This window comes from Cebidichthys violaceus, unplaced genomic scaffold, assembly GCF_023349555.1.
Source record: "Cebidichthys violaceus isolate CVI_PGR_0920_01 unplaced genomic scaffold, fCebVio1.0.p SCAF_53, whole genome shotgun sequence".
NCBI lineage: Eukaryota > Metazoa > Chordata > Actinopteri > Perciformes > Stichaeidae > Cebidichthys > Cebidichthys violaceus.
This window is the reverse complement of record NW_027176739.1, coordinates 1,120,032-1,143,127: the sequence shown is the minus strand read 5'-3', so window position 1 is coordinate 1,143,127 and position 23,096 is coordinate 1,120,032. Positions and strand designations below refer to the sequence as shown.

General features: G+C 41.3%; 2 protein-coding genes and 2 long non-coding RNA genes across 4 annotated transcripts; all 4 read right to left on the bottom strand.

Annotated features, from left to right (window-relative positions):
• Nucleotides 1-259: 259 nt before the first annotated feature.
• On the bottom strand, nt 260-3,152 carry LOC137888341 (uncharacterized). The gene is made up of 5 exons (XM_068731725.1): nt 2,823-3,152; nt 2,421-2,729; nt 1,748-2,077; nt 1,134-1,216; nt 260-1,033 (listed from the first exon to the last, which is right to left on the bottom strand). The coding sequence occupies exons 1-5, from the start codon at nt 2,938-2,940 to the stop codon at nt 980-982; spliced, it is 894 nt and encodes a 297-aa protein (XP_068587826.1). The 5' UTR covers nt 2,941-3,152; the 3' UTR covers nt 260-979.
• Nucleotides 3,153-5,734: 2,582 nt separating this feature from the next.
• On the bottom strand, nt 5,735-7,416 carry LOC137888277 (scavenger receptor cysteine-rich type 1 protein M130-like). The gene is made up of 4 exons (XM_068731638.1): nt 7,320-7,416; nt 6,868-7,200; nt 6,491-6,775; nt 5,735-5,760 (listed from the first exon to the last, which is right to left on the bottom strand). Exons 1-4 carry the CDS (start codon nt 7,414-7,416, stop codon nt 5,735-5,737), a joined length of 741 nt encoding a protein of 246 aa, XP_068587739.1.
• A 1-nt stretch (nt 7,417) lies between these two features.
• On the bottom strand, nt 7,418-11,281 carry LOC137888240 (uncharacterized). The gene is made up of 3 exons (XR_011105121.1): nt 11,202-11,281; nt 7,754-7,786; nt 7,418-7,631 (listed from the first exon to the last, which is right to left on the bottom strand). It is a non-coding gene; the product is annotated as an uncharacterized lncRNA (long non-coding RNA).
• Nucleotides 11,282-17,447: 6,166 nt separating this feature from the next.
• LOC137888340 (uncharacterized) lies at nt 17,448-19,815 on the bottom strand. The gene is made up of 3 exons (XR_011105127.1): nt 19,724-19,815; nt 18,472-18,739; nt 17,448-18,394 (listed from the first exon to the last, which is right to left on the bottom strand). It is a non-coding gene; the product is annotated as an uncharacterized lncRNA (long non-coding RNA).
• Nucleotides 19,816-23,096: the final 3,281 nt, after the last annotated feature.

The following is a 23,096-nucleotide window of genomic DNA, read 5'->3' as shown; positions in this document are numbered from 1 at the left end:
AAATCCATAATGACAATGTTTCTATGAAATAAGCAAAACCCTTAACTATGAAAAAGTGTAAATACCTTGATTGCAACATTAATGAAGTACAACAATAAGCAAAATTCTAATGAAATAAGTAAAATCCTTCATTACAAAACTAAGCAAAATGCATTTGATTTAAGTAAAACACTAATTATAAAAAGCAAGAAAAATCCTTAATTATAGCATTCTTATGAAATATCAAAAATCCTTAATTATAGCATTCTTATGAAGTATTAAAAATCCTTAATTAGACAATTAACTACAATGATTAAGTACAACAATGAGCAAAATAGTAAAAAATTCTGAATCTCAAATCAAAGAGTTTTTAGGGGCTGATCACAGCGGGACGTTGTTCATATTTGTATTATTATGATTATCTTTTAGATAAATGTTGACAAAATGTTGCTCACTACAATAAAGAGCCATGTGAACCTCAAGGGAGGCTGAAGTGAAGACATGAAGCTCATTCTATGGTTTAAAGGACAAACAGCAACAGATTGTCAACATTGAGAATCGTTCTACAGAATGTAGAAGATAGAAGTCAATGGTTCATGTTTATTCTAATACATCACATTAACATTGATCCTGATAGTCCTTGCTTTCTGCTTGGACTCTGGTAAACCTGCTCTCAAGTCTAGTTTTCAATGAAACTTTATATCTGTGAGGTGTTTTTAAAGATTCACGTCTTCAGCGGGAACCAATGGGCTTGGAGCTGAGAGCCACAGACAGGAAGTCAGAAGGTATGGAGAGACCAACACATTGTTGAGAGGAAGAAAGACAGGCTGTAATAATGTGATATCATATTCAGCCTTCTGGTTTAAGGGAACATGCGTATCAAAGGGAGCTGATGGTGGTTGTGTGGTAGAAACCATCTGGATGTGAGATGAGCTCCTTGGAGGAGCTACTCTGCTCCCTGAGCTCCTTCTTCTTCTTCAGCTGCAGGAACACCCAGGTTCTAATGATCCAGATCAGTGTTCTTCAGTCTGTACGGCATCCGCCCCCTGTTGGCCTGGAGAGACATGACAACACAGTCCTGTCTTCAGTTCACTGAACACAGAGCGAGAGCTTCATTTCAGTCGCTGGTCTAAACAACAGACGTGTGTCAGTACCTTACAGTAGAAGTAAAGGGCAACGTCCACCACCAGCAGAGTCAGCAGCAGGACGATGGATTTGATGATCAGAGGTAAAGGATCTGAAGAAACACATGGACAGTCATCACATCACACGACATCATGAGTCCAACAGCTCCATTGACCCTGAAACCTACAATCACTGACACTCATTAACACGTCAACGACTGTCTCAGCGTTTGGTCTCCAGGATCACCCTGGTTCTCTGAGTGAGGTATCGGAGCACACCGCCCTTCTTGATTCTGATTGGTGGAGGAACGACACCTGAAAATGGTGAGTTGGGGGCTGAGGGGTGTTATGACTGATGTGGTGGCAGTGCAGCTTTGTGGTTGGTCACGTCAGAAGCTGCTTCAGTTCTCAGAGAACCAGAGTCATCCTGGTAACCAAACCTGCTCTGTCCTACAGTAGATTGTTAGCTGTTGTCTTTGATAGACTGTGTTTAGGTTTGGTTACTATATGACATGTGTAACACAATGACAGGAGTCACAGAGTCATTCCACAAACAACAACAACATGGACTCTGTGGTCAGCTGATCATCTTCAGTCAGTTTGGACCAATCATCTTCAAACCTGCATGTAAACAGTCAGCTTACCCAAGACAGTGATGGAGAGCAGACGGCTCTCAGAGGAGAAGGTATGATTAAAAACATAGAGGTGATAAACACAGCTGTAGCTTCCTTGGTGGGCGGGCTCTGCAGCAGGAAACAGGAAGTGGGCAGAGTGATTGACAGCTGGCTGGGTGTAGTTGTGTGCTGAGTTGGAGGAGGTGAAGGTGAGCTGGAAGGAGCCTCCTGGGTACTGTGGCTGGATGGAGCAGGAGACGGTGAAGTTGGAGCGCCTGAGCGCCCGAGCCTCCTGCTGCTGGGCCTCAGAGACCCCGTACATTGAGGAGGACACAGAGATGATTGGCTGAAGGAGCAGGTCTGTAAACACAGAGAGATGAGGAAAGTTCAGGTTTACCCTCCATTGAACAAGAGGGACCCTGAATAAGAATGTGATGTCACAGGTCTGACAGACAGACAGACAGACAGACAGACAGACAGACAGACAGGTGTGTCCTCTCAGGTGGAGCTCAGCAGTCTATGGAGGCTTTGAAGCTTCCAGGAACAAGCCCACCTCTCTACACTTCAGGAAGTCGTTGTCCTGGATAACTTTACAGTTCAGTCCAAAGGAAACCCACTGACTGTCACTGTGACAGAGGAAGGAACATACTGGAAACATTGCTGTCAGAGATGATGTCATAGATGATGTCACTGATGGGCTTACCTGAGCAGATGAGATCCACGATGACAAAAGAGGAATCTGATGATAAACACTCTCTCAGAGCAGATCCAGAGTGAACACAGTCAGAGTAGATCATCCACACAGATCTCTCTGAGGACTCCTCTCTCTGTCTGGTAGAAACAGCAGAGCCACAGTCCAGATCTCTACAGGCAACAGCTGCTGTCTTCAGGGTCCAGTCAAAGTCATGTACTGGTGTCCTGAAATAGTAATCTACTGGTCTCCAGTCTCCTTCATGTTTCATCTCCAGTGTTCCTGCACAGCGACTGGCTCCTCCCACCAACCTGACAGGTTCTGAACAGAAACAAGAGAGTCGTCAGTAAAAGAACAAAGTGAGTTTCAGTAGAACAGAAATGAACCAGATCAAAGCTGCAGCTCCTCTTCTACCTGAGCAGGTGAGTCCAACAGCTTTGCCAGGTGAGCAGGTGTTTCTATCTGAGCCTGAGCTTCTACAGTCCAGGAGAGCAGACTCATTGCCTCCACACTGGAACTCTTTGGTCCACATTGGAGCCTCCACTTCTCCATAGAGCGCCCCCTGGAGGACTGAAGGAGCCCCACAGCCAAGCTCCTTACAGACCACCTCTGCATCCTGCTGGTCAAAGTCATCTTCACACACTGAGGACCACCGCTGGTTAGACTGGTTAGACTGGTTAGACTGGTTAGACTTCACCTCCAGTCTGCCTGAGCACAGACTAGTCCCATTCACCAGCCTGACAGAGTCTGGAGAGATGATAGAAGATGAAAGAGAGAGAGAGAAGAGACACCAGACACTAAATAACAAGATGTCATGAAACAATGATTCAGAGATTCAATTCAATAATACAATAAGTCAATAATATGTATAATAATAATAATCAGTAACCAGCTAACTAAGTTAGCTGAAAACACAAATATCAAAAGATCATGAACTCAACACATTTAGTCAGACTGGAGGAGAATTCTTTTCATGTTTCCTGAGATCTGAACAGCGTCTGTCTTGTCTGCAATGTGAGCGTGGTCTTACCAAAGTAGGACACTTTGGAGCTGCATTATGAAACGGAGCTCAGAAGCTCAGAGACGGATTAGTGCTACTGGGTTCATCATGTTGTGATAACACAGAGAATGTTCCTCTACTTCCTTTATTATCATGTAGAATTCAGCAGCAAGCGTTGTGGTGAAGATGTTCAACATGAAGGAAGGGAGGGATGTTGCCTTGAAGACTGTGAGTTGTGTTGGGACCAGGACTCTACAGAGAATGGTATTCTGGACTCACTTGGAGGAGAAGGGCTTTGAACACAGAGACCTACTGCTGCTCACTGATGTAAGATGCTGAGCAGAGGAACATTGTTGTTGACATTCAGTGAGACTTTCTGAATCTTTCATCACATGCAGAAGATGCACAGCTAGAGGACTACCAGTGGCTTCTGGATTCAGTGTTTGTGACAGATCTCCCTCTACTGTTCAACGAAGCTGATTTAGAGCTGCAGGATTATGATGAACATGTCATCAACAGGATCAGTGAAGGAAACACGTTTAAAAGACACAACTGCTGTCAAGTAGGCTTCAATGCTGTGAACTTTCCTCACATGCAGACAGAAGTGAAACATCAGAAGAGCTTTACTGAGAGCTAAATAGGATCAGTGTTCCACCTGGACAGCTCTGCTGCTGAGACAGAGATTCTCTCACTGCACATTTACATTGAGATCAAATCAAGGGGAACACCTGGCATGAATGAAGAGTTATGGGACTTACTGATGGAACACAAGTATCCACAGCTCAGAAGATGTGCCTTGAACTTGATGAAGAAACATGTCTCCACTTCAGCAGCACCAGGTGCTGAGCCAGTAGAGTTAAACATGCTAAAAAGTCACGTTTGAAAGCAGACAATGGAGAATCTAACTGTACACCGAATAAGGAAGAGACAGGTGAAGACTCATGAAGGGATAGAGCCACCTCAGAGAGTGTTTTATACACAGATTCCCAGGATGTAGTTAGAGAGGGACTGGACCAGAACATAGGAAGTAGATTGACACATAGATGATGTCACTGATGGACTTACCTGAGCAGGTGAGATCCAGGATGGAGGAAGAGGAAGATGATGTTGAACAATCTCTCAGAGCAGATCCAGAGTCAACACAGTGAGAGTTGATCCTCCACACAGATCTCTCTGAGGACTCCTCTCTATGTCTGATAGAAACAGCAGAGCCACAGTCCAGATCTCTACAGGCAACAGCTGCTGTCTTCAGGGTCCAGTAATAGTCATGTACTGGTCTCCAGTCTCCCTGTTTCACCTCCAGTGTTCCTGCACAGCGACTGGCTCCTCCCACCAACCTGACAGGTTCTGAACAGAAACAAGAGAGTCGTCAGTAAAAGAACAAAGTGAGTTTCAGTAGAACAGAAATGAACCAGATCAAAGCTGCAGCTCCTCTTCTACCTGAGCAGGTGAGTCCAACAGCTTTGCCAGGTGAGCAGGTGTTTCTATCTGAGCCTGAGCTTCTACAGTCCAGCAGAGCAGACTCATTGCCTCCACACTGGAACTCTTTGGTCCACATTGGAGCCTCCACTTCTCCATAGAGCGCCCCCTGGAGGACTGAAGGAGCTCCACAGCCAAGCTCCCTACAGACCACCTCTGCATCCTGCTGGTCAAAGTCATCTTCACACACTGAGGACCACCACTGGTTAGACTGGTTAGACTGGTTAGACTTCACCTCCAGTCTGCCTGAGCACAGACTAGTCCCATTCACCAGCCTGACAGAGTCTGGAGAGATGATAGAAGATGAAAGAGAGAGAGAGAAGAGACACCAGACACTAAATAACAAGATGTCATGAAACAATGATTCAGAGATTCAATTCAATAATACAATAAGTCAATAATATTTATCATAATAATAATCAGTAACCAGCCAGCTAAGTTAGCTGAAAACACAAATATCAAAAGATCATGAACTCAACATATTTAGTCAGACTGGAGGAGAATTCTTTTCATGTTTCCTGAGATCTGAACAGCGTCTGTCTTGTCTGCAATGTGAGCGTGGTCTTACCAAAGTAGGACACTTTGGAGCTGCTTTATGAAACGGAGCTCAGAAGCTCAGAGACGGATTAGTGCTACTGGGTTCATCATGTTGTGATAACACAGAGAATGTTCCTCTACTTCCTTTATTATCATGTAGAATTCAGCAGCAAGCGTTGTGGTGAAGATGTTCAACATGAAAGAAGGGAGGGATGTTGCCTTGAAGACTGTGAGTTGTGTTGGGACCAGGACTCTACAGAGAATGGTATTCTGGACTCACTTGGAGGAGAAGGGCTTTGAACACAGAGACCTACTGCTGCTCACTGATGTAAGATGCTGAGCAGAGGAACATTGTTGTTGACATTCAGTGAGACTTTCTGAATCTTTCATCACATGCAGAAGATGCACAGCTAGAGGACTACCAGTGGCTTCTGGATTCAGTGTTTGTGACAGATCTCCCTCTACTGTTCAACGAAGCTGATTTAGAGCTGCAGGATTATGATGAACATGTCATCAACAGGATCAGTGAAGGAAACACGTTTAAAAGACACAACTGCTGTCAAGTAGGCTTCAACGCTGTGAACTTTGCTCACATGCAAACAGAAGTGAAACATCAGAAGAGCTTTACTGAGAGCTAAATAGGATCAGTGTTCCACCTGGACAGCTCTGCTGCTGAGACAGAGATTCTCTCACTGCACATTTACATTGAGATCAAATCAAGGGGAACACCTGGCATGAATGAAGAGTTATGGGACTTACTGGTGGAACACAAGTATCCACACCTCAGAAGATGTGCCTTGAACTTGATGAAGAAACATGTCTCCACTTCAGCAGCACCAGGTGCTGAGCCAGTAGAGTTAAACATGCTAAAAAGTCACGTTTGAAAGCAGACAATGGAGAATCTAACTGTACACCGAATAAGGAAGAGACAGGTGAAGACTCATGAAGGGATAGAGCCACCTCAGAGAGTGTTTTATACACAGATTCCCAGGATGTAGTTAGAGAGGGACTGGACCAGAACATAGGAAGTAGATTGACACATAGATGATGTCACTGATGGACTTACCTGAGCAGGTGAGATCCAGGATGGAGGAAGAGGAATGTGATGTTAAACAATCTCTCAGAGCAGATCCAGAGTCAACACAGTGAGAGTTGATCCTCCACACAGATCTCTCTGAGGACTCCTTTCTCTGTCTGGTAGAAACAGCAGAGCCACAGTCCAGATCTCTACAGACAACAGCTGCTGTCTTCAAGCTCCAGTCAGAGTCATGTACTGGTCTCCATTCTCCTTGATGTTCCACCTCCAGTGTTCCTGCACAGCGACTGGCTCCTCCCACCAACCTGACAGGTTCTGAACAGAAACAAGAGAGTCGTCAGTAAAGAAGTAATTGAGTTTCAGTAGAACAGAAATGAACCAGATCAAAGCTGCAGCTCCTCTTCTACCTGAGCAGGTGAGTCCAACAGCTTTGCCAGGTGAGCAGGTGTTTCTATCTGAGCCTGAGCTTCTACAGTCCAGCAGAGCAGACTCATTGCCTCCACACTGGAACTCTTTGGTCCACATTGGAGCCTCCACTTCTCCATAGAGCGCCCCCTGGAGGACTGAAGGAGCCCCACAGTCAAGCTCCCTACAGACCACCTCTGCATCCTGCTGGTCAAAGTCATCTTCACACACTGAGGACCACCGCTGGTTAGACTGGTTAGACTGGTTAGACTGGTTAGACTTCACCTCCAGTCTGCCTGAGCACAGACTAGTCCCATTCACCAGCCTGACAGAGTCTGGAGAGATGATGGAAGATGAAAGAGAGAGAGAGAAGAGACACCAGACACACCAGACAAGACGTCTTATTTTTCTTAGATCTGTGACCCAGAATATAAATGTAATTATATGAGCTTACCTGAGCAGGTGAGATCCAGGATGGAGGAAGAGGAACCTGATAATGTTACACAATCCTTCAGAGCAGATCCAGAGTGAACACAGTCAGAGTAGATCATCCACACAGATCTCCATGAGGACTCCTCTCTCTCTCTGGTAGAAACAACAGAGCCACAGTCCAGATCTCTACAGGCAACAGCTGCTTTCTTCAGGGTCCACTCATAGTAATCTACTGGTGTCCTGTCAAAGTAATCTACTGGTCTCCAGTCTCCTTGATGTTTCATCTCCAGTGTTCCTGCACAGCGACTGACTCCTCCCACCAACCTGACAGCTTCTGAACAGAAACAAGAGAGTCGTCAGTAAAGAAATTAATTTCATTAATAAAAGATCAAACTAAACCTTGAGTGCTGGTTCTGCTTCATTGGTTCTTTGTTTCTCTTTTCTTTCTCTATTCACCTGTTGAAGTGTGATTTCCTTCAGCCTGCAGTTCTGGAGAAATAGACATATATTTGTTTTTTTAAACATAATAGAAGTAGAAATGTATTTGCAATTTTCACCAAAAACGTATTGTGATGTTGTTACTTTAATATTCAGACAGTTGAACCTGCATTAAAAAACAAGACCGTGTTTTAGACGTCTCCTTCTGTTTCAGCCAATCACAGAAGAGGAGATTAAAGGGTCATAATCTTTTGTGTCAATATGACAAACAGGAAATGTATTATTTTTTAAATTTAAATTATTATTAACAAGGGCTTCCCTCAGAAGTCAGAGCATCCCGAGGGGAGGGGCTAAAAACAGAGAAATGTCCAAAGTTAAGAAGACAGCAGCTCACATCTCCAACACACCCACCATGACATAGAATCACAACAAGCTTTGTGTTGCTTGAGTATACTTCAGTGTGAGAAGCTTTCAGACAGAAGCAGTCATTAGCTGAGACCTGCTGTTGAAGTTTCTCTGAGTCCAGTTGTTTACAGGGGCGGACTGGGGGAAGGAAGTGGCCCGGGAGCTACTGTCAGACCGGCCCACTCAATACGCGGCGCGTTGCCCACTCAGTGCATCACACGGATCCACCGGTCAGTGGCCTACTGGTTAAAACACCCGTACACTGAACATTATTTTGGATGATTACAAAGAAATGACATCATATAGGTTGTTTTTTTATAACATTTGGATCCACCAATTTGCCTGGATGGACACATGGGATAAAATGATACTGGCTACTGTAACACTCCAAGGTAGGAATAGTTTGCTAGATGAATACAATGAGGTGAGGTGAGGTGAGGCTGGTGAGGCTCGGACACTACATGAGTCACATTTACAAATACATACATGAACCAAGAGAGAAGCTTCAATCACCATTCAACTGGCAGCTTGAACATTGACTACTGGTTGTTTTTCATATTTCATATCAGCATTATTTACACACACATAGGTGAGGTACATATTTGATTCCACTGGGAGCGTTTGCCCCCCCACCGACCTGCCCCACCGACCTGCCCCACCGACCTGCCCCCCCACCGACCTGCCCACCGACCTGCCCCCCCACCTACCTGCCCCACCGACCTGCCCCACCGACCTGCCCCCCACCGACCTGCCCCACCGGGAGCGTGTCAGAAGGAGAGCGCTCTCCACCCGCGAAAATCGCGAGATCCCGCAATAATGTGTGTAACAACCAGGATGTATAAAGAGAACAACAAACACATCAGAGGTTACTTCAGCTGTCCGACGGTGAATTTCACTGTTTTTTGAAGACATTTTTAAGCTTGGATATTGAATCTTACATTTCTGTGGTCAAAGCAAAATATAAGAAGAAGAAGAGAAGCGTAGAAGAAGAGCAACAACAGAACAAGCATAAACCGACCCGTGGGCTCTCTCTCGCCCCCTTCAGTGAGGCAGAGGTAGTGTTTACCTCTCTGTGCTTCTTCACTGCGGTTTAATGTCAGATCAGCAACACTAAACATGTTCTACACAGACGTGAAATACATGATTCTATGTAAAGAAAGGAGATCTAATCAAAGAGTCTACAGATATTACAGTGTGTGCAGGAATGAGACAGAAAAAGTCACGATCTCAACCCAGTTAGTGATGATTCACAGTCTGAGGTGACGTCACTGCCTCACCTCACTGTCTCCTCTGTTTGAACAGGACGTGACATCATTCAGAGATTTAGATTATAAAAATGCTTGATTTGATTGGAATCATACAGAAATTACATTTATAGCACAGATCAGTAGAGAAATATTAATATTTATTTTATTTTAGCATTATTAGTTTTTGACTTTTCATGATGACAGGTGACCTCCCCTGACCTCACGTCCCTGGATGAATCTGCTTAACTCTGGGCTAGTATCAGATGGTTCTACGTATAACTACAGAGCCTTAAGGAATGAATGTGAGCAGAGAACGAGCACACAGTGAAGACACTGGAATCAGAGGGTAGAATTAGTATGAACTATATTGTAGAAATGAACAGAACAGAACATACAATGGGGTGTGAACATCAGTGGTATCAGTAGTGTTGCATGCTGGGTGTGTGATTGTGTGTGTGTGTGTGTGTGTGTGTGTGTGTGTGTGTGTGTGTGTGATTGTGTGTGTGTGTGTGTGTGTGTGTGTGTGTGTGTGTGTGTGTGTAGGGGTGTTGGAGGTGCATAACAAAACAATAAGCTCCACCTTTAAAGGATTTATGTTTTGGTGCCGTGCTGCCGGCTCGCGTTCAGAAACGTCTTCGTCTGTGAGCGAGTGATGCAAGTGTTGAGTAGACTAGAGAGATTGACATTTAATAACACCTACAACAAAGTTAGACTGACGGAAGAGATTAGATGAGTAAAGAAGATGGAAATTATTGTATTATTATTATGATTAAACCATGAGTGTGAATACAGATCACGTGGAGTAGTATAAATGTCCGTCAGTGATTATTACCTTCAGATATTAGAGTAAATTTAAGGTGTTGTGTGAAGCATAGAATACAGTCGGGGCCGGTGATGTCAGAGGGAGGGCCGGTTGGTGATGGAGGTGAGCCGGTATTGGACCGGCCCAACCCCGTCGGCCAACCGGGGATTTCCCCGGTATCCCCTATGGCCAGCCCACCCCTGGGCTGATATCAGATTACAAACAGCCTCACTGATCACATGCTGCATCGTTTCTATTAGTCATGAGTGTGAATCTATGGAGGACTCTACCACCAACACTATAAAACACTGCACACAGACACCATTACTGAATATACATTGACTGCATGAATATTCATTTACTACAAATATAATCAATAACTTATGATTTGATTAACATGTTGGATTTTAACTTGAACGTGTTCGATTTGACAAAGTTCAGGAAACATCATCACGTTTAATAAACTAAGAGGAAACTTTTGAGGTGTTTTTATTCTAACATGGAGGCTGGTACAGTTCATAGTCAATAATTAATCACTTTAATTCATTATTATTCACAAATAATTATTTATTTATTTTGAAACTTTTTTATTTGATCGCAACAGTACGACCTCACTCCATTGTCTTCATGTTTAGTGTGTGTGTGTGTGTGTGTGTTTGTGTGTGTATGTGTGTATGTGTGTGCGTGTTTGTATGTTTGTGTGTGTACGTATACGTGTGTGTGTAAATGTGTTTTTGTGTGCGTGTGTATAAGTGTGTATGTGTGTGTATGTATGTGTGTCTGTGTGTGTGAGTGTATGTGTATGTGTGTGCGTGTATGAGTGTGTGTGTATGAGTGTGTGTGTGTGTGTGTGCGTGTATGAGTGTGTGTGTGTGTGTGTGTGTGTGTGCGTGTATGAGTATGTACGTGTGTGTGCGTATATATGTATGTGTGTGTGTGTGTGTGTTCTCTGATTTAAAGATACAACAGTAATATTGTAATAAAACACATTTTCTCTAAATCAGAGTCCTACCTGAGCTCCAGACCAACAGCAATAGCATCAACAGGTGATCCATGACGTCCAGGTAGACCGTCTCTCCGCCCGCCTCTCCGCTCGTCTCTCCGCTCGTCTCTCCGCTCGTCTCTACGCTCGTCTTTCTGCCCTTCTGAGTGTCTGTGTGCTGTCTTCGGTGTACATCTGCGTACAGGAAGAGGTGGAGCTTTACTGATGGCTTATCTCTCTTCAGTTTTACAGAGAAGAGTCTCTGTCACATGATCAGCTTCTTCTGTCCACCATGTTTCCAGTGTGACCAGTGGATCAGACTCTTCTTCACTCTGGTGTCTTGTTCTCACTTTGGTCTGACACAAATCTGTTTAGTTATTGTCCTGTACAGCATGTGGGCTCATGGAAGTAGTACAGAACCATAGAGCTATAGATCTATAGAGCTAGACAAATAGAAATATAGGAACGAGTTAGATTCTCTTTATAATTGTTTTAAAACGTCTGTGTTTGTTTGAGTCTTATTATAGACGTTTTATATTTTCTTGTAGTCGTTTTACATGTTTGTGGTTTTCTTTAACTTTCATGGTTGTTTGAGTCTCTCTGTAGTTGCATTATGTCTCTTTGTAGTCATTTTGTTATGAGTCCTTCATGAAGCTGCAGGATGTTTTCAGCTCTGAACCCATTGATCAATATCTATGTGAGCACATCCAGCACCTTCCTGTGTGTTGCTCAGGTGATCATACAGTAACACGTTAACTTTAACTTTAACACTTTAGCTTTAACAGTTTAAATTTAACACTTTAACTTTAATACTTTAACTTTAACACTTTAACTTTAATACTTTAACACATTAACTTTAATACTTTAACTTTAACACTTTAACTTTAACACTTTAACACATTAACTTTAGCACTTTAACTTTAACACATTAACTTTAGCACTTTAACTTTAACACTTTAACTTTAACACTTTAACTTTAACACATTAACTTTAGCACTTTAACTTTAACACATTAACTTTAATACTTTAACTTTAACACTTTAACTTTAACACTTTGACTTTAACTTTAACACATTAACTTTAGCACTTTAACACATTAACTTTAACACTTTAACTTTAGCACATTAACTGTAACACTTTAACTGTAACACTTTAACTTTAACACTTAGCGTGCAGTATATACTTCTGCCGCTTCACGTGTCTTCTTGTTGCTGTGCCACGACTAAATGTGTCCCAGCACAACATCGGACATAATAATGGTTCCTATCACATATAAAACCAAACAAAAATCCATATTCATAAAAACAAGTTGTACAAATAAGAATAATATTTAAACAAGCACATTAAATAATGACAAAAATAATATTTATGGCAGTTAAAGCTACTGCACTTCACTTACCAAAGCTGCTGTTCACTATTTAAAGACAAAGTCCATCCTGCTTTCTTTGTTAATAAAGAGTTTAATCCCACGGTTGTTCAGAACATCGGTGCGGTTCAGTTCCAGTAAGAAGTCCTTCTAGATTCATGGACGCCAGTGATGACAGTCGAGCCTCCTCGGTTGTATTTCTTTAATACGTTTTAATGCGTTTGAGGCTGAAAATGTCCGCTCGACAGAGGCAGTAGATATTGGGATTGTCACAGCCAAACATGTCACGCTAGCCCACTGACCAATCACGTACTTGTAGGCCAACTAGAAGGCTCTGACACGTCAAAGAATACGCCCAACATGTCAAACTAAAGATTTGATTGTTTGAAGACAATGACAATCTGCAAATAGATTCACTTGTAAATCTGAAGGCCTCCGGGCAGATTTTTTTTTATCTAGAGACAACATAGGGGTGAAATCTGATTGTTTTAAAACTCTACTTAAAACAAGCTGCACTGGAAGCAGAGCAACTGAGGAAGACAGGAGCTGTGCAATGAGAAAATAAGCTAATGGGAAAACTCATTATAATACATGTAGTGTATTTATGAAAAAATATGAAATTATAAAATAGCTATAACTTTGTGATTAGGCCAGCAGAGAAGGCCTTGAAGGCCCTGACGGCCCACCGCTGTACTGTGTTATGGAGGAACTGGAACCTGGTTCATTCATCTCTGAACCTAATGATGAAAATAAGACTCTGATTTACATGAAATATTGTTTGTTCATGAAGTAAATAATGAGTCAGGAGGCAACATCACTGCAGAGGACAAATATGAATCCAGGAAGCAACAATTCTACTTCAAATAAGATGGTGTGATCATATTGTTGATGATAAACATAGTAATTGTAAAATGCAGCTCCATCTTAGCAGAGAGGTTACAGTGAAGAAGACATTTTATAGTACTGGTGTTGTTAATGTATACAATTGTGAGGAATTTTAAGTTTTAAAGCATTCCTAGTGCTGGATATTATGTTTACTTAGGTAGTGTTAAACCAAGGAGTGTGGTCATTGAATGTATATTGAGTCTGTGAGGGGGGTTTGAGGAATGTCAGAAGGTGTAAATCTGCGGGGGAAGAGGGTAGTTCACTGAGGTGTCTGCCCAGGACAATGGGTCAGGATCCAAGGAGGAGCCCATTGGACTTCAGCCAATCGTGGAGCTGATCGATAGGTTGAGGAATGTAACTCTGGGGGGACAAAGGAGCTGTTTGTCCCCTGAGAGAATCAGACTTCCTTCGTACCACGGGGCAGATACATCAATCTGTCCTGTGGTATGAACGAGGTCTCATATTTCTTGAAATATTTTACTATCGATAGTGTAATTTGGTTTGTGATTGTTTTGGCTTCTGTTAACAATATTAAATACTTTTGATTTTGACCTGGACCTGCTGACTCCTGCCCTGCTTGCTGATGGAACAAAGAGTGCAAGAGGGGGGGGGGGCTGCTTCTTCTTCTCCTCTATGGCCTTCTTCTCCTCTGTTTGAGAAATTTCTGAACATTACACAACACAAAGCTGTACTCTCTAAATCTGTGTACTCCAAAGTCACTAACAACACACTTTAGGTTTAACAGGGAACATGTGTTAGTAGATCACTTCAGTAGTATTTCTCTACTGAGGCAGCGTGAGTGTAACTCTGAGCTGCTGTCACTAGATGAAGAGAAGGACTTGTGTTTTTCACCACAGCTTCTGAACTGCAGTTGTGTGAAACTGATGATCTCTGGTTTCACAAGAAGCTGCTGACTGATTGCAGATTACAGGACTGTTTCCGTGACAGGCTGAGCTGTTCTTATCAGATGAATGCTGTCAGTGTCTTCTTCTGACCTCTGATACATGTGTTTTACTTCAGTAAAAGTACAAGAACCAAGTGAAAGCACTACTACCACAGAGTAGAAGTACTCTGTTACAGTTAAAGTACTAATACGACAGTGTAGAAGTACTCTGTTACAGTTAAAGTACTAATACGACAGTGTAGAAGTACTCTGTTACAGTTAAAGTACTAATAAGACAGTATAGAAGTACTCTGTTACAGTTAAAGTACTAATACAACAGTGTAGAAATACTCTGTTACAGTAAAACACTAAAAAGACAGTGTAGAAGTACTCTGTTACAGTTAAAGTACTAATACAACAGTGTAGAAGCACTCTGTTACAGTTAAAGTACTAATACGACAGTGTAGAAATACTCTGTTACAGTAAAACACTAAAAAGACAGTGTAGAAGTACTCTGTTACAGTTAAAGTACTAATACAACAGTGTAGAAGTACTCTGTTACAGTAAAAGTACTAATACAACAGTGTAGAAATACTCTGTTACAGTAAGTACTAATACGACAGTGTAGAAGTACTCCATTACAGTTAAAGTACTAATAAGACAGTGTAGAAGTACTCTGTTACAGTTAAAGTACTAATAAGACAGTGTAGAAGTACTCAGTTACAGTTGAAGTACTAATAAGACAGTGTAGAAGTACTCTGTTACAGTTAAAGTACTAATAAGACAGTGTAGAAGTACTCAGTTACAGTTGAAGTACTAATAAGACAGTGTAGAAGTACTCAGTTACAGTTGAAGTACTAATAAGACAGTGTAGAAGTACTCTGTTACAGTTAAAGTACTAATAAGACAGTGTGAAAATACTCTGTGACAGTTAAAGTACTAATACAACAGTGTAGAAGTACTCTGTTACAGTTAAAGTACTAATACTGTGAGTACTACCAGCAGTGTTTGTAGAGGTTCTGTTTCTCAAACAGACTGATGACGACTCTCTCCAGAATAGAGGAGTCATCATTGTCTCTTAAAGCAACAGTAGAACTCAGGCCTAAGTCATTCACAGAGTGGGGGGGCTTCATGCTTATAACAGTTATTCACACAGTGGGGGGGCTTCATGCTTATAACAGTTATTCACAGAGTGGGGGGGGCTTCATGCTTATAACAGTTATTCACACAGTGGGGGGGCTTCATGCTTATAACAGTTATTCACACAGTGGGGGGGCTTCATGCTTATAACAGTTATTCACAGAGTGGGGGGGCTTCATGCTTATAACAGTTATTCACAGAGTGGGGGGGCTTCATGCTTATAACAGTTAAACCCTCAACCTAAACTAAATCACAACTCATTTGAAAGCCTGCTTCTTAGTCTTTCACACCCAACCTGGAAAACAATACAGCCAGTTCTATGAGTTATAGTGTACCGGGCTCCAGGTCAGAGTTCTTATCAAGTCTTTAAAACAGATGAAGTCATGATTGTAGGTGACTTTAATATTCATGTGGATGTTGATAATGATGCCTTAGTACTGTGTTTATCTCATTATTAGATTGGCTTCTGTCAGAGTGTACAGTTATTAAAATAGAACATTTAATAGTCTTTCCACAGAACCCTCTTTTATCGGACTATTATCTGATAACTTTGGAATTTCTACTACCTGAGTGTACAACGTTAGGCAAAGGTTTCTACACTAGATGTCTCTCTGATGGTGCTGTAGCTAAACTCAAAGAAGCGATTCCATCTGTACTCAACATCATGTCTAATATGACAGCGGACAAAGTACCTGTAATTAAACCTCACATGTGTGATTTTGGGCTATATAAAATAAATGTAATTAAAAATGTAATTGAATGAACCGGTTGGTGAAGTATGCGGTCATGAACGTCTCACGGTTTCAACAGCAGAGCTGAACTCTCTCAACGTTCTCCATTCGTTCTCTATGGTAGTTCTCGTCACTACGGGTGTAATACATATTTTGGCCACAAACAGGATTTTGGCGGCGCTGTTTCTCACTGAAAGAGACCTCGCTTTTACGTCTTTGTTTTACTCTCTTCATAAACATGAAAATACATTCAGAAATAGTAAAAATACAACAAAAATAAAATAATTACGCCCCGTCGAACTAATGGGCAGATACGGAGTTGTTAATGAATATTAAGTAGGTGTGAAGTGTGTTTTGGGCTAAAAAAGTATAGTTTGTAAAACGAGCCACTGTGATGAAAACATAAAGGTCCAGTTGTGAAATAAATAAATCTTGTTTACTGTTAAAAGACAAACAGGGAGCGGTTTTACAAATCTGCATATTGAGATATATTGAGTATATAAAGACTTTTAGTTTTATTTGCCCAATTAAAACAAAATACAAATACATTAATGCAAAGATAACATTAAAACGTGATAACCAGCACATTACAGACAGACACATAATGTAGGCCTATTTACACACTTAATTACATATGCAATATGTAATACTGCTATACTATACTGAACATTGTTTTGCTACTACTCACAATATATTACACTTATATACCATCATATGTATAATGTATGAACCTTTCTTTGTTATGTTTACCATATAATGTCATAGTGTTCCATCACCACTGTGTTCCTTTACTTCTAGGAGACTGCTCTGTTAGTCTAAGCACAACACTGGTACCAGGTAGACCTGAACACTCCTCTCTGAACAAAGTCACGTGTCACACACGTATAAAGTGGGTCTCATTTAACAGATTCAATCTTTTCAACTATGTTACACGTGTATGACGAGTTTCCCCAGGGTCCCTGAACGCACCACGTCTCTCCATAATGTGGTGATGTCATTGAACATGTTTACATAAAGTATCGCTGGACTTTAAATCCACCATTAAAGAAACACACGGAGCGGTACAGGATATCCCCGGTGTCCCTGAACGCGTCATTTCCACCGAGTTTCCGTAGCGTAGTGGTTATCACGTTCGCCTCACAGGGCGGGGCCAGCCGCGTGTACCTGTAGAAGACATCTTCATGACCAGAAGCTCTTCCAAGACGAGGCGGTTCGATTCCCACCCAACCCGAACCAAATGTTTGGTATTTGGTTGAAATGATTCGCTACAGAATGTGGCCATAATGCAAAAACAATGAGAGTTTATTAGTAATAGCATTCATACCTAAACATGAAGTGCTTCACATCAAAGAAAAGATGGAATAATATATCTTGAAGTAATTATGTCAATAAGACACTAATCTCCAAATATTATGCTGCAGCTCTACTGATGTTAAAGTGAAACAATAGATGTTTATTGTACAGATGTGTAAGCGTACAGCTGAGCATATATAATGTTTGAATATTTCATATTCTATGTATTACTACCCCTAAAGTAAAGACAGTCAGAGTGATGCTTTCAAGATATTTTATTGAAAACAGCTGAATTCTAAAATGCACAAAAACAAAATGCCACCAAAACATCATATAAAAAACAAATGAACAGTAAATTAAATATACCGTATATATATATACAGTAGATGGTGTATCCATAAACATATTTACAAGTGCTGAAACAATATACAATATATATTATATATATAATAGTATTTATTCTCATGTAATAATCACATTTATACTAGTTTGGTGAGTTGGTGGTCACTCCCTCTCAGCCTCATAGAAGTCAGACTGTGAGAAGTATTTTTATGGAAAAACACAATGTTTTTGTGTTTGCAAACAGGTAAAGCACAGAAACAATATCAATATATAGTTAGCACACAACCTGTCAATCAAAGATGTGGCATGTTAACCTACAATATATATCTAAACAACATTTTTCACATGCCAAATCCTGGAATGATAGTCTAAAAAAAGCATGCAAAAAAGGAAAACACTTACCATCATCGCTGACATGTTAAGTCCTTACGTTAGTGGGAATGTGATAGAACACAGGCATCAGAACAGACCAGAACACGGCCAACACAACAAACTATTTGAAAGAGAATAGTAATGGCAGAATTCTGCCTCCACACTGATGGAGAAAGACCTGTTGATGGAGACACAGCCGGGGCTCTGGAGACTGAAAGCACAGGCCACATGTTAAACATGTACAGTACAACTTAAAAGAACTCCGTTTGTTAAAGTAGATCCACTTACTTAGTCCAGTGTCATATTTAGATGGAGACAGATTTAACATCTCTCTCTCCAGCTCCTCATCCTCCTCCATTACTAGGAGATGAAACAATAACATTCATTGTGTGTTTGGTAAAGTCCCATCTCTCTCCTCTTCTTCTACCTTTTTCATCAGGTATCCAGGTATCCAATCCTCATGGCCTCATCAGAGGGGTCCTGCCGCAGATGGACCCTTCCTGAACGACACCGCCGTCCTTCCTGGGAAGACGTTGACGGTCCTCTTCATCATCTCCTGTGCACAGCCAAACACAATGTAGTTTATATACAGAGCTGCTCACGTTAACGTCGATCAGTGTTTATAATAACTAGTTAACAGCATTATATATCACACGGACAGACAGACAGACAGACATATAGATAGACAGATAGATAGATAGACAGACAGATAGATATACATATAGGCAGACAGACAGATAGACAGATAGATATACAGATAGACAGACATATAGACAGACAGACAGACAGACAGACAGACAGATATACATATAGATAGATAGATAGATAGATATACATATAGACAGACAGACAGACATACATACATATAGACAGACAGACAGATAGATATACATATAGATAGATAGATATACATATATATAGATAGATAGATAGATAGATAGATATACATATAGACAGACAGACAGACAGATAGATATACATATAGATAGACAGACAGACAGACAGATATACATATAGATAGATAGATATACATATATATAGATAGATAGATAGATATACATATAGATAGATAGATAGATAGATAGATAGATATACATATAGATAGATAGATATACATATAGATAGATATACATATAGACAGACAGACAGACAGATAGATATACATATAGATAGACAGACAGATAGATAGATAGACAGACATATAGACGGACAGACAGACAGACAGACGGACAGACAGACGGACGGACGGACGGACTGTGCACACCTTTCATAGCACTTGAAACCATAAGAGACATATAAAGTCGTATTTACCCATTCAAAATGAACACTGTTAATGCTGGAATAGAACGTTACATACATACAGCAAATGAACACAACGTCACATACGTAACCTAGATGTGCTAACGTTACGTTAGCGAACAACAAACTGAGTTACAACCTGACAATGCTAACAAAACGTAAACAAACTATAAACACAGTTTACCCACAAATACAAGTGAGAAGCGTTCATGTAGTACTAGAAACAATGAGCCGTACTTACGTTTGATATGTCTGTTTGTCCGAAGATAGAGCCGTGATAAAACTCCGTGTAAAGGTTGTTTACTGTAGTCCGCGTGATGCTGGGACGACTGTCACTCAAAGGGGAAAACAAGGGTACTGGTATGGAAGGTGAGAAACAGCGCCCCCTAAATCCCGCTTGTGGCCAAAAATATATGACACCCGTAGTGATAAGAACTACCATAGAGAATGAATGGGAAAAGTTAAGAGAGGGTCCCCGGTTCTGATTATATCCTCAACTATGATAAAGAGATCGTTGAATAAATATAAAGATATAGAATCTTACACCACTGTGAGAAGTAGATTCATTGTTTTGGAAAATGCATTCAGTGTGTGGATGAATGTGTGTTTTAGCGCTGCAGTGTTGCTGGATTGATTTGTCATGCTTTGTTGTCATATAAATATATGTGACTGGTTCTTACTTCGGCATATTATTTATCCGTTTATTGCAATTAATTAACAATCGTCTTCATTTATTTTTTTAATAGTTTTTTCCAAATCCAAGATACAGAAACTCTGTGACAGTGTTGCGTTCAGGTACCAAACCAAAAGTTTGTCCCGTTCCCTGTGAAATGAAATGAATGAATTTACACAATCACAATTTGTGCCACAAAAAAACGCTTCTCACTTGTATTTGTGGGTAAACTGTGTTTATAGTTTGTTTACGTTTTGTTAGCATTGTCAGGTTGTAACTCAGTTTGTTGTTAGCTAACGTAACGTTAGCACATCTAGGTTACGTATGTGACGTTGTGTTCATTTGCTGTATGTATGTAACGTTCTATTCCAGCATTAACAGTGTTCATTTTGAATGGGTAAATACGACTTTATATGTCTCTTATGGTTTCAAGTGCTATGAAAGGTGTGCACAGTCCGTCCGTCTGTCTGTCTGTCTATATGTATATCTATCTATCTATCTGTCTGTCTGTCTGTCCGTCTATATGTCTGTCTATATGTCTGTCTGTCTATATGTCCGTCTGTCCGTCCCTATGTCTGTCTGTCTATATGTCTGTCTGTCCGTCTATATGTCCGTCTGTCCGTCCCTATGTCCGTCTATGTCTGTCTGTCTATATGTCTGTCAGTCTATATGTCTGTCTGTCCGTCTATAGGTCTGTCTGTCTATATGTCTGTCTATATGTCTGTCTGTCTGTCTGTCCGTCTATATGTCCGTCTGTCCGTCCCTATGTCCGTCTATGTCTGTCTGTCTATATGTCTGTCTGTCAGTCTATATGTCTGTCTGTCCGTCTATAGGTCTGTCTGTCTATATGTCTGTCTGTCTGTCTGTCTATATGTCCGTCTGTCCGTCTATAGGTCTGTCTGTCTATATGTCTGTCTGTCTGTCTGTCTATATGTCTGTCTGTCTATATGTCTGTCTGTCTGTCTGTCCGTCTATATGTCTGTCTGTCTATATGTCTGTCTATATGTCCGTCTGTCTATATGTCTGTCTGTCCGTCTGTATGTCTGTCTGTCTATATGTCTGTCTGTCTGTCTATATGTCTGTCTGTCTGTCTGTCCGTCTATATGTCTGTCCGTCTATATGTCTGTCTGTCTATATGTCTGTCTGTCCGTCTATATGTCTGTCTGTCTATATGTCTGTCTGTCCGTCTATATGTCTGTCTGTCCGTCTATATGTCTGTCTGTCTATATGTCCGTCTGTCTGTCTGTCTATATGTCTGTCTGTCTATCCGTCTATGTCTGTCTGTCTATATGTCCGTCTATGTCTGTCTGTCTATATGTCCGTCTGTCTGTCTATATGTCCGTCTGTCTATATGTCTGTCTGTCCGTCTATATGTCTGTCTGTCTATATGTCTGTCTGTCTATATGTATGTCCGTCTGTCTATATGTCTGTCTGTCCGCCTATATGTCTGTCTGTCTATATGTATGTCCGTCTGTCTATATGTCTGTCTGTCTATATGTCCGTCTGTCTGTCTGTCTATATGTCTGTCTGTCCGTCTATATGTCTGTCTGTCTATATGTCTGTCTGTCTATATGTCTGTCTGTATGTCCGTCTGTCTATATGTCTGTCTGTCTGTCTATATGTCTGTCTGTCTATATGTCCGTCTGTCTATATGTCTGTCTGTCCGTCTATATGTCTGTCTGTCTATATGTCTGTCTGTCTATATGTCCGTCTGTCTATATGTCTGTCTGTCTGTCTATATGTCTGTCTGTATGTCCGTCTATATGTCTGTCTGTCTGTATGTCCGTCTATATGTCTGTCTGTCTATATGTCCGTCTGTCTGTCCGTCTATATGTCTGTCTGTCCGTCTATATGTCCGTCTGTCTATATGTCTGTCTGTCCGTCTATATGTCTGTCTGTCTATATGTCCATCTGTCTATATGTCCGTCTATATGTCTGTCTGTATGTCTGTCTGTCTATCTATATGTCCGTCTGTCTATATGTCTGTCTGTCTGTCCGTCTATATGTCTGTCTGTCTATATGTCTGTCTGTCTATCCATATGTCCGTCCGTCTATATGTCTGTCTGTCTATCTATATGTCCGTCTGTCTATCTGTCTATATGTCTGTCTGTCTGTCTATATGTCCGTCTCTATGTCTGTCCGTCTGTCTGTCCTATCTGTCGTCTAACACGCGGCTCGTGATAAAGGAAGAGGTAGAAGTAAAGGAACACAGTGGTGATGTAACAGTATTACATTATATGGTAAACATAATAAAGAAAGGTTAATACACTATAAATATTATGGTATATAAGTGTATTAGTACTTTTACTTGGTGCTTGTACCTTTACTGAAGTAAAACACATCGATCAGAGGTCAGAAGAAGACACTGACACAGTCCTGTAATCTGCAATCAGTCAGCAGCTTCTTGTGAAACCAGAGATCATCAGTTCGGCGCGGTGAAGGTAGTGTCCGTAGTTTATGTTCCGTGTGCAAATTGTGAAACACCTGATTAACAGATTTCACTTTCTGAAATGTTTCCTCTGCTGGTTTTGTGAAAATACAATCATCAAAAACACATACTTTATTTAAACATAGTGGAAATACGACAAATGAGAATAACTTGGGACTCAAACTCTGTTTCTCCACTTACATAGAGTAAGGAGATCCCTTTGAGTGACAGCCTACAGGGCAGTGAAGGGAACAGCTCCTTCCTATCTCCAGACCACGGTCAAGCCCTACACCCCCGCCCTACCACTTCGCTCTGCTGCCTCGGGCCGATCGACCCGGTCACGTCTGTTTTCTGTCCTGGCCCCACAGTGGTGGAATGAACTTCCCACTGACGTCAGGACAGCAAAGTCGCTGCCCATCTTTCATCAGGCTGAAGACCACCTCTTCAGGAAGTGCTACCCTGAGCCTTCAACTCACCACTTATTGTATTCATACTAGCTTGTTGCACTTCTTG

Coding starts and splice junctions, on each gene's coding strand:
- LOC137888341 (XM_068731725.1), bottom strand. CDS start 2,940: ATGTGGACCAAAGAGTTCCAGTGTGGAGGCAATGAGTCTGCTCTCCTG. Junction 2,730..2,822: donor TGTTGGACTCACCTGCTCAG/GTAGAAGAGGAG, acceptor GTTTCTGTTCAG/AACCTGTCAGGTTGGTGGGA. Junction 2,078..2,420: donor CGTGGATCTCATCTGCTCAG/GTAAGCCCATCA, acceptor CTGTGTTTACAG/ACCTGCTCCTTCAGCCAATC.
- LOC137888277 (XM_068731638.1), bottom strand. CDS start 7,416: ATGATCTACTCTGACTGTGTTCACTCTGGATCTGCTCTGAAGGATTGT. Junction 6,776..6,867: donor TGTTGGACTCACCTGCTCAG/GTAGAAGAGGAG, acceptor GTTTCTGTTCAG/AACCTGTCAGGTTGGTGGGA. Junction 5,761..6,490: donor CCTGGATCTCACCTGCTCAG/GTAAGTCCATCA, acceptor TCCTCTGCTCAG/CATCTTACATCAGTGAGCAG.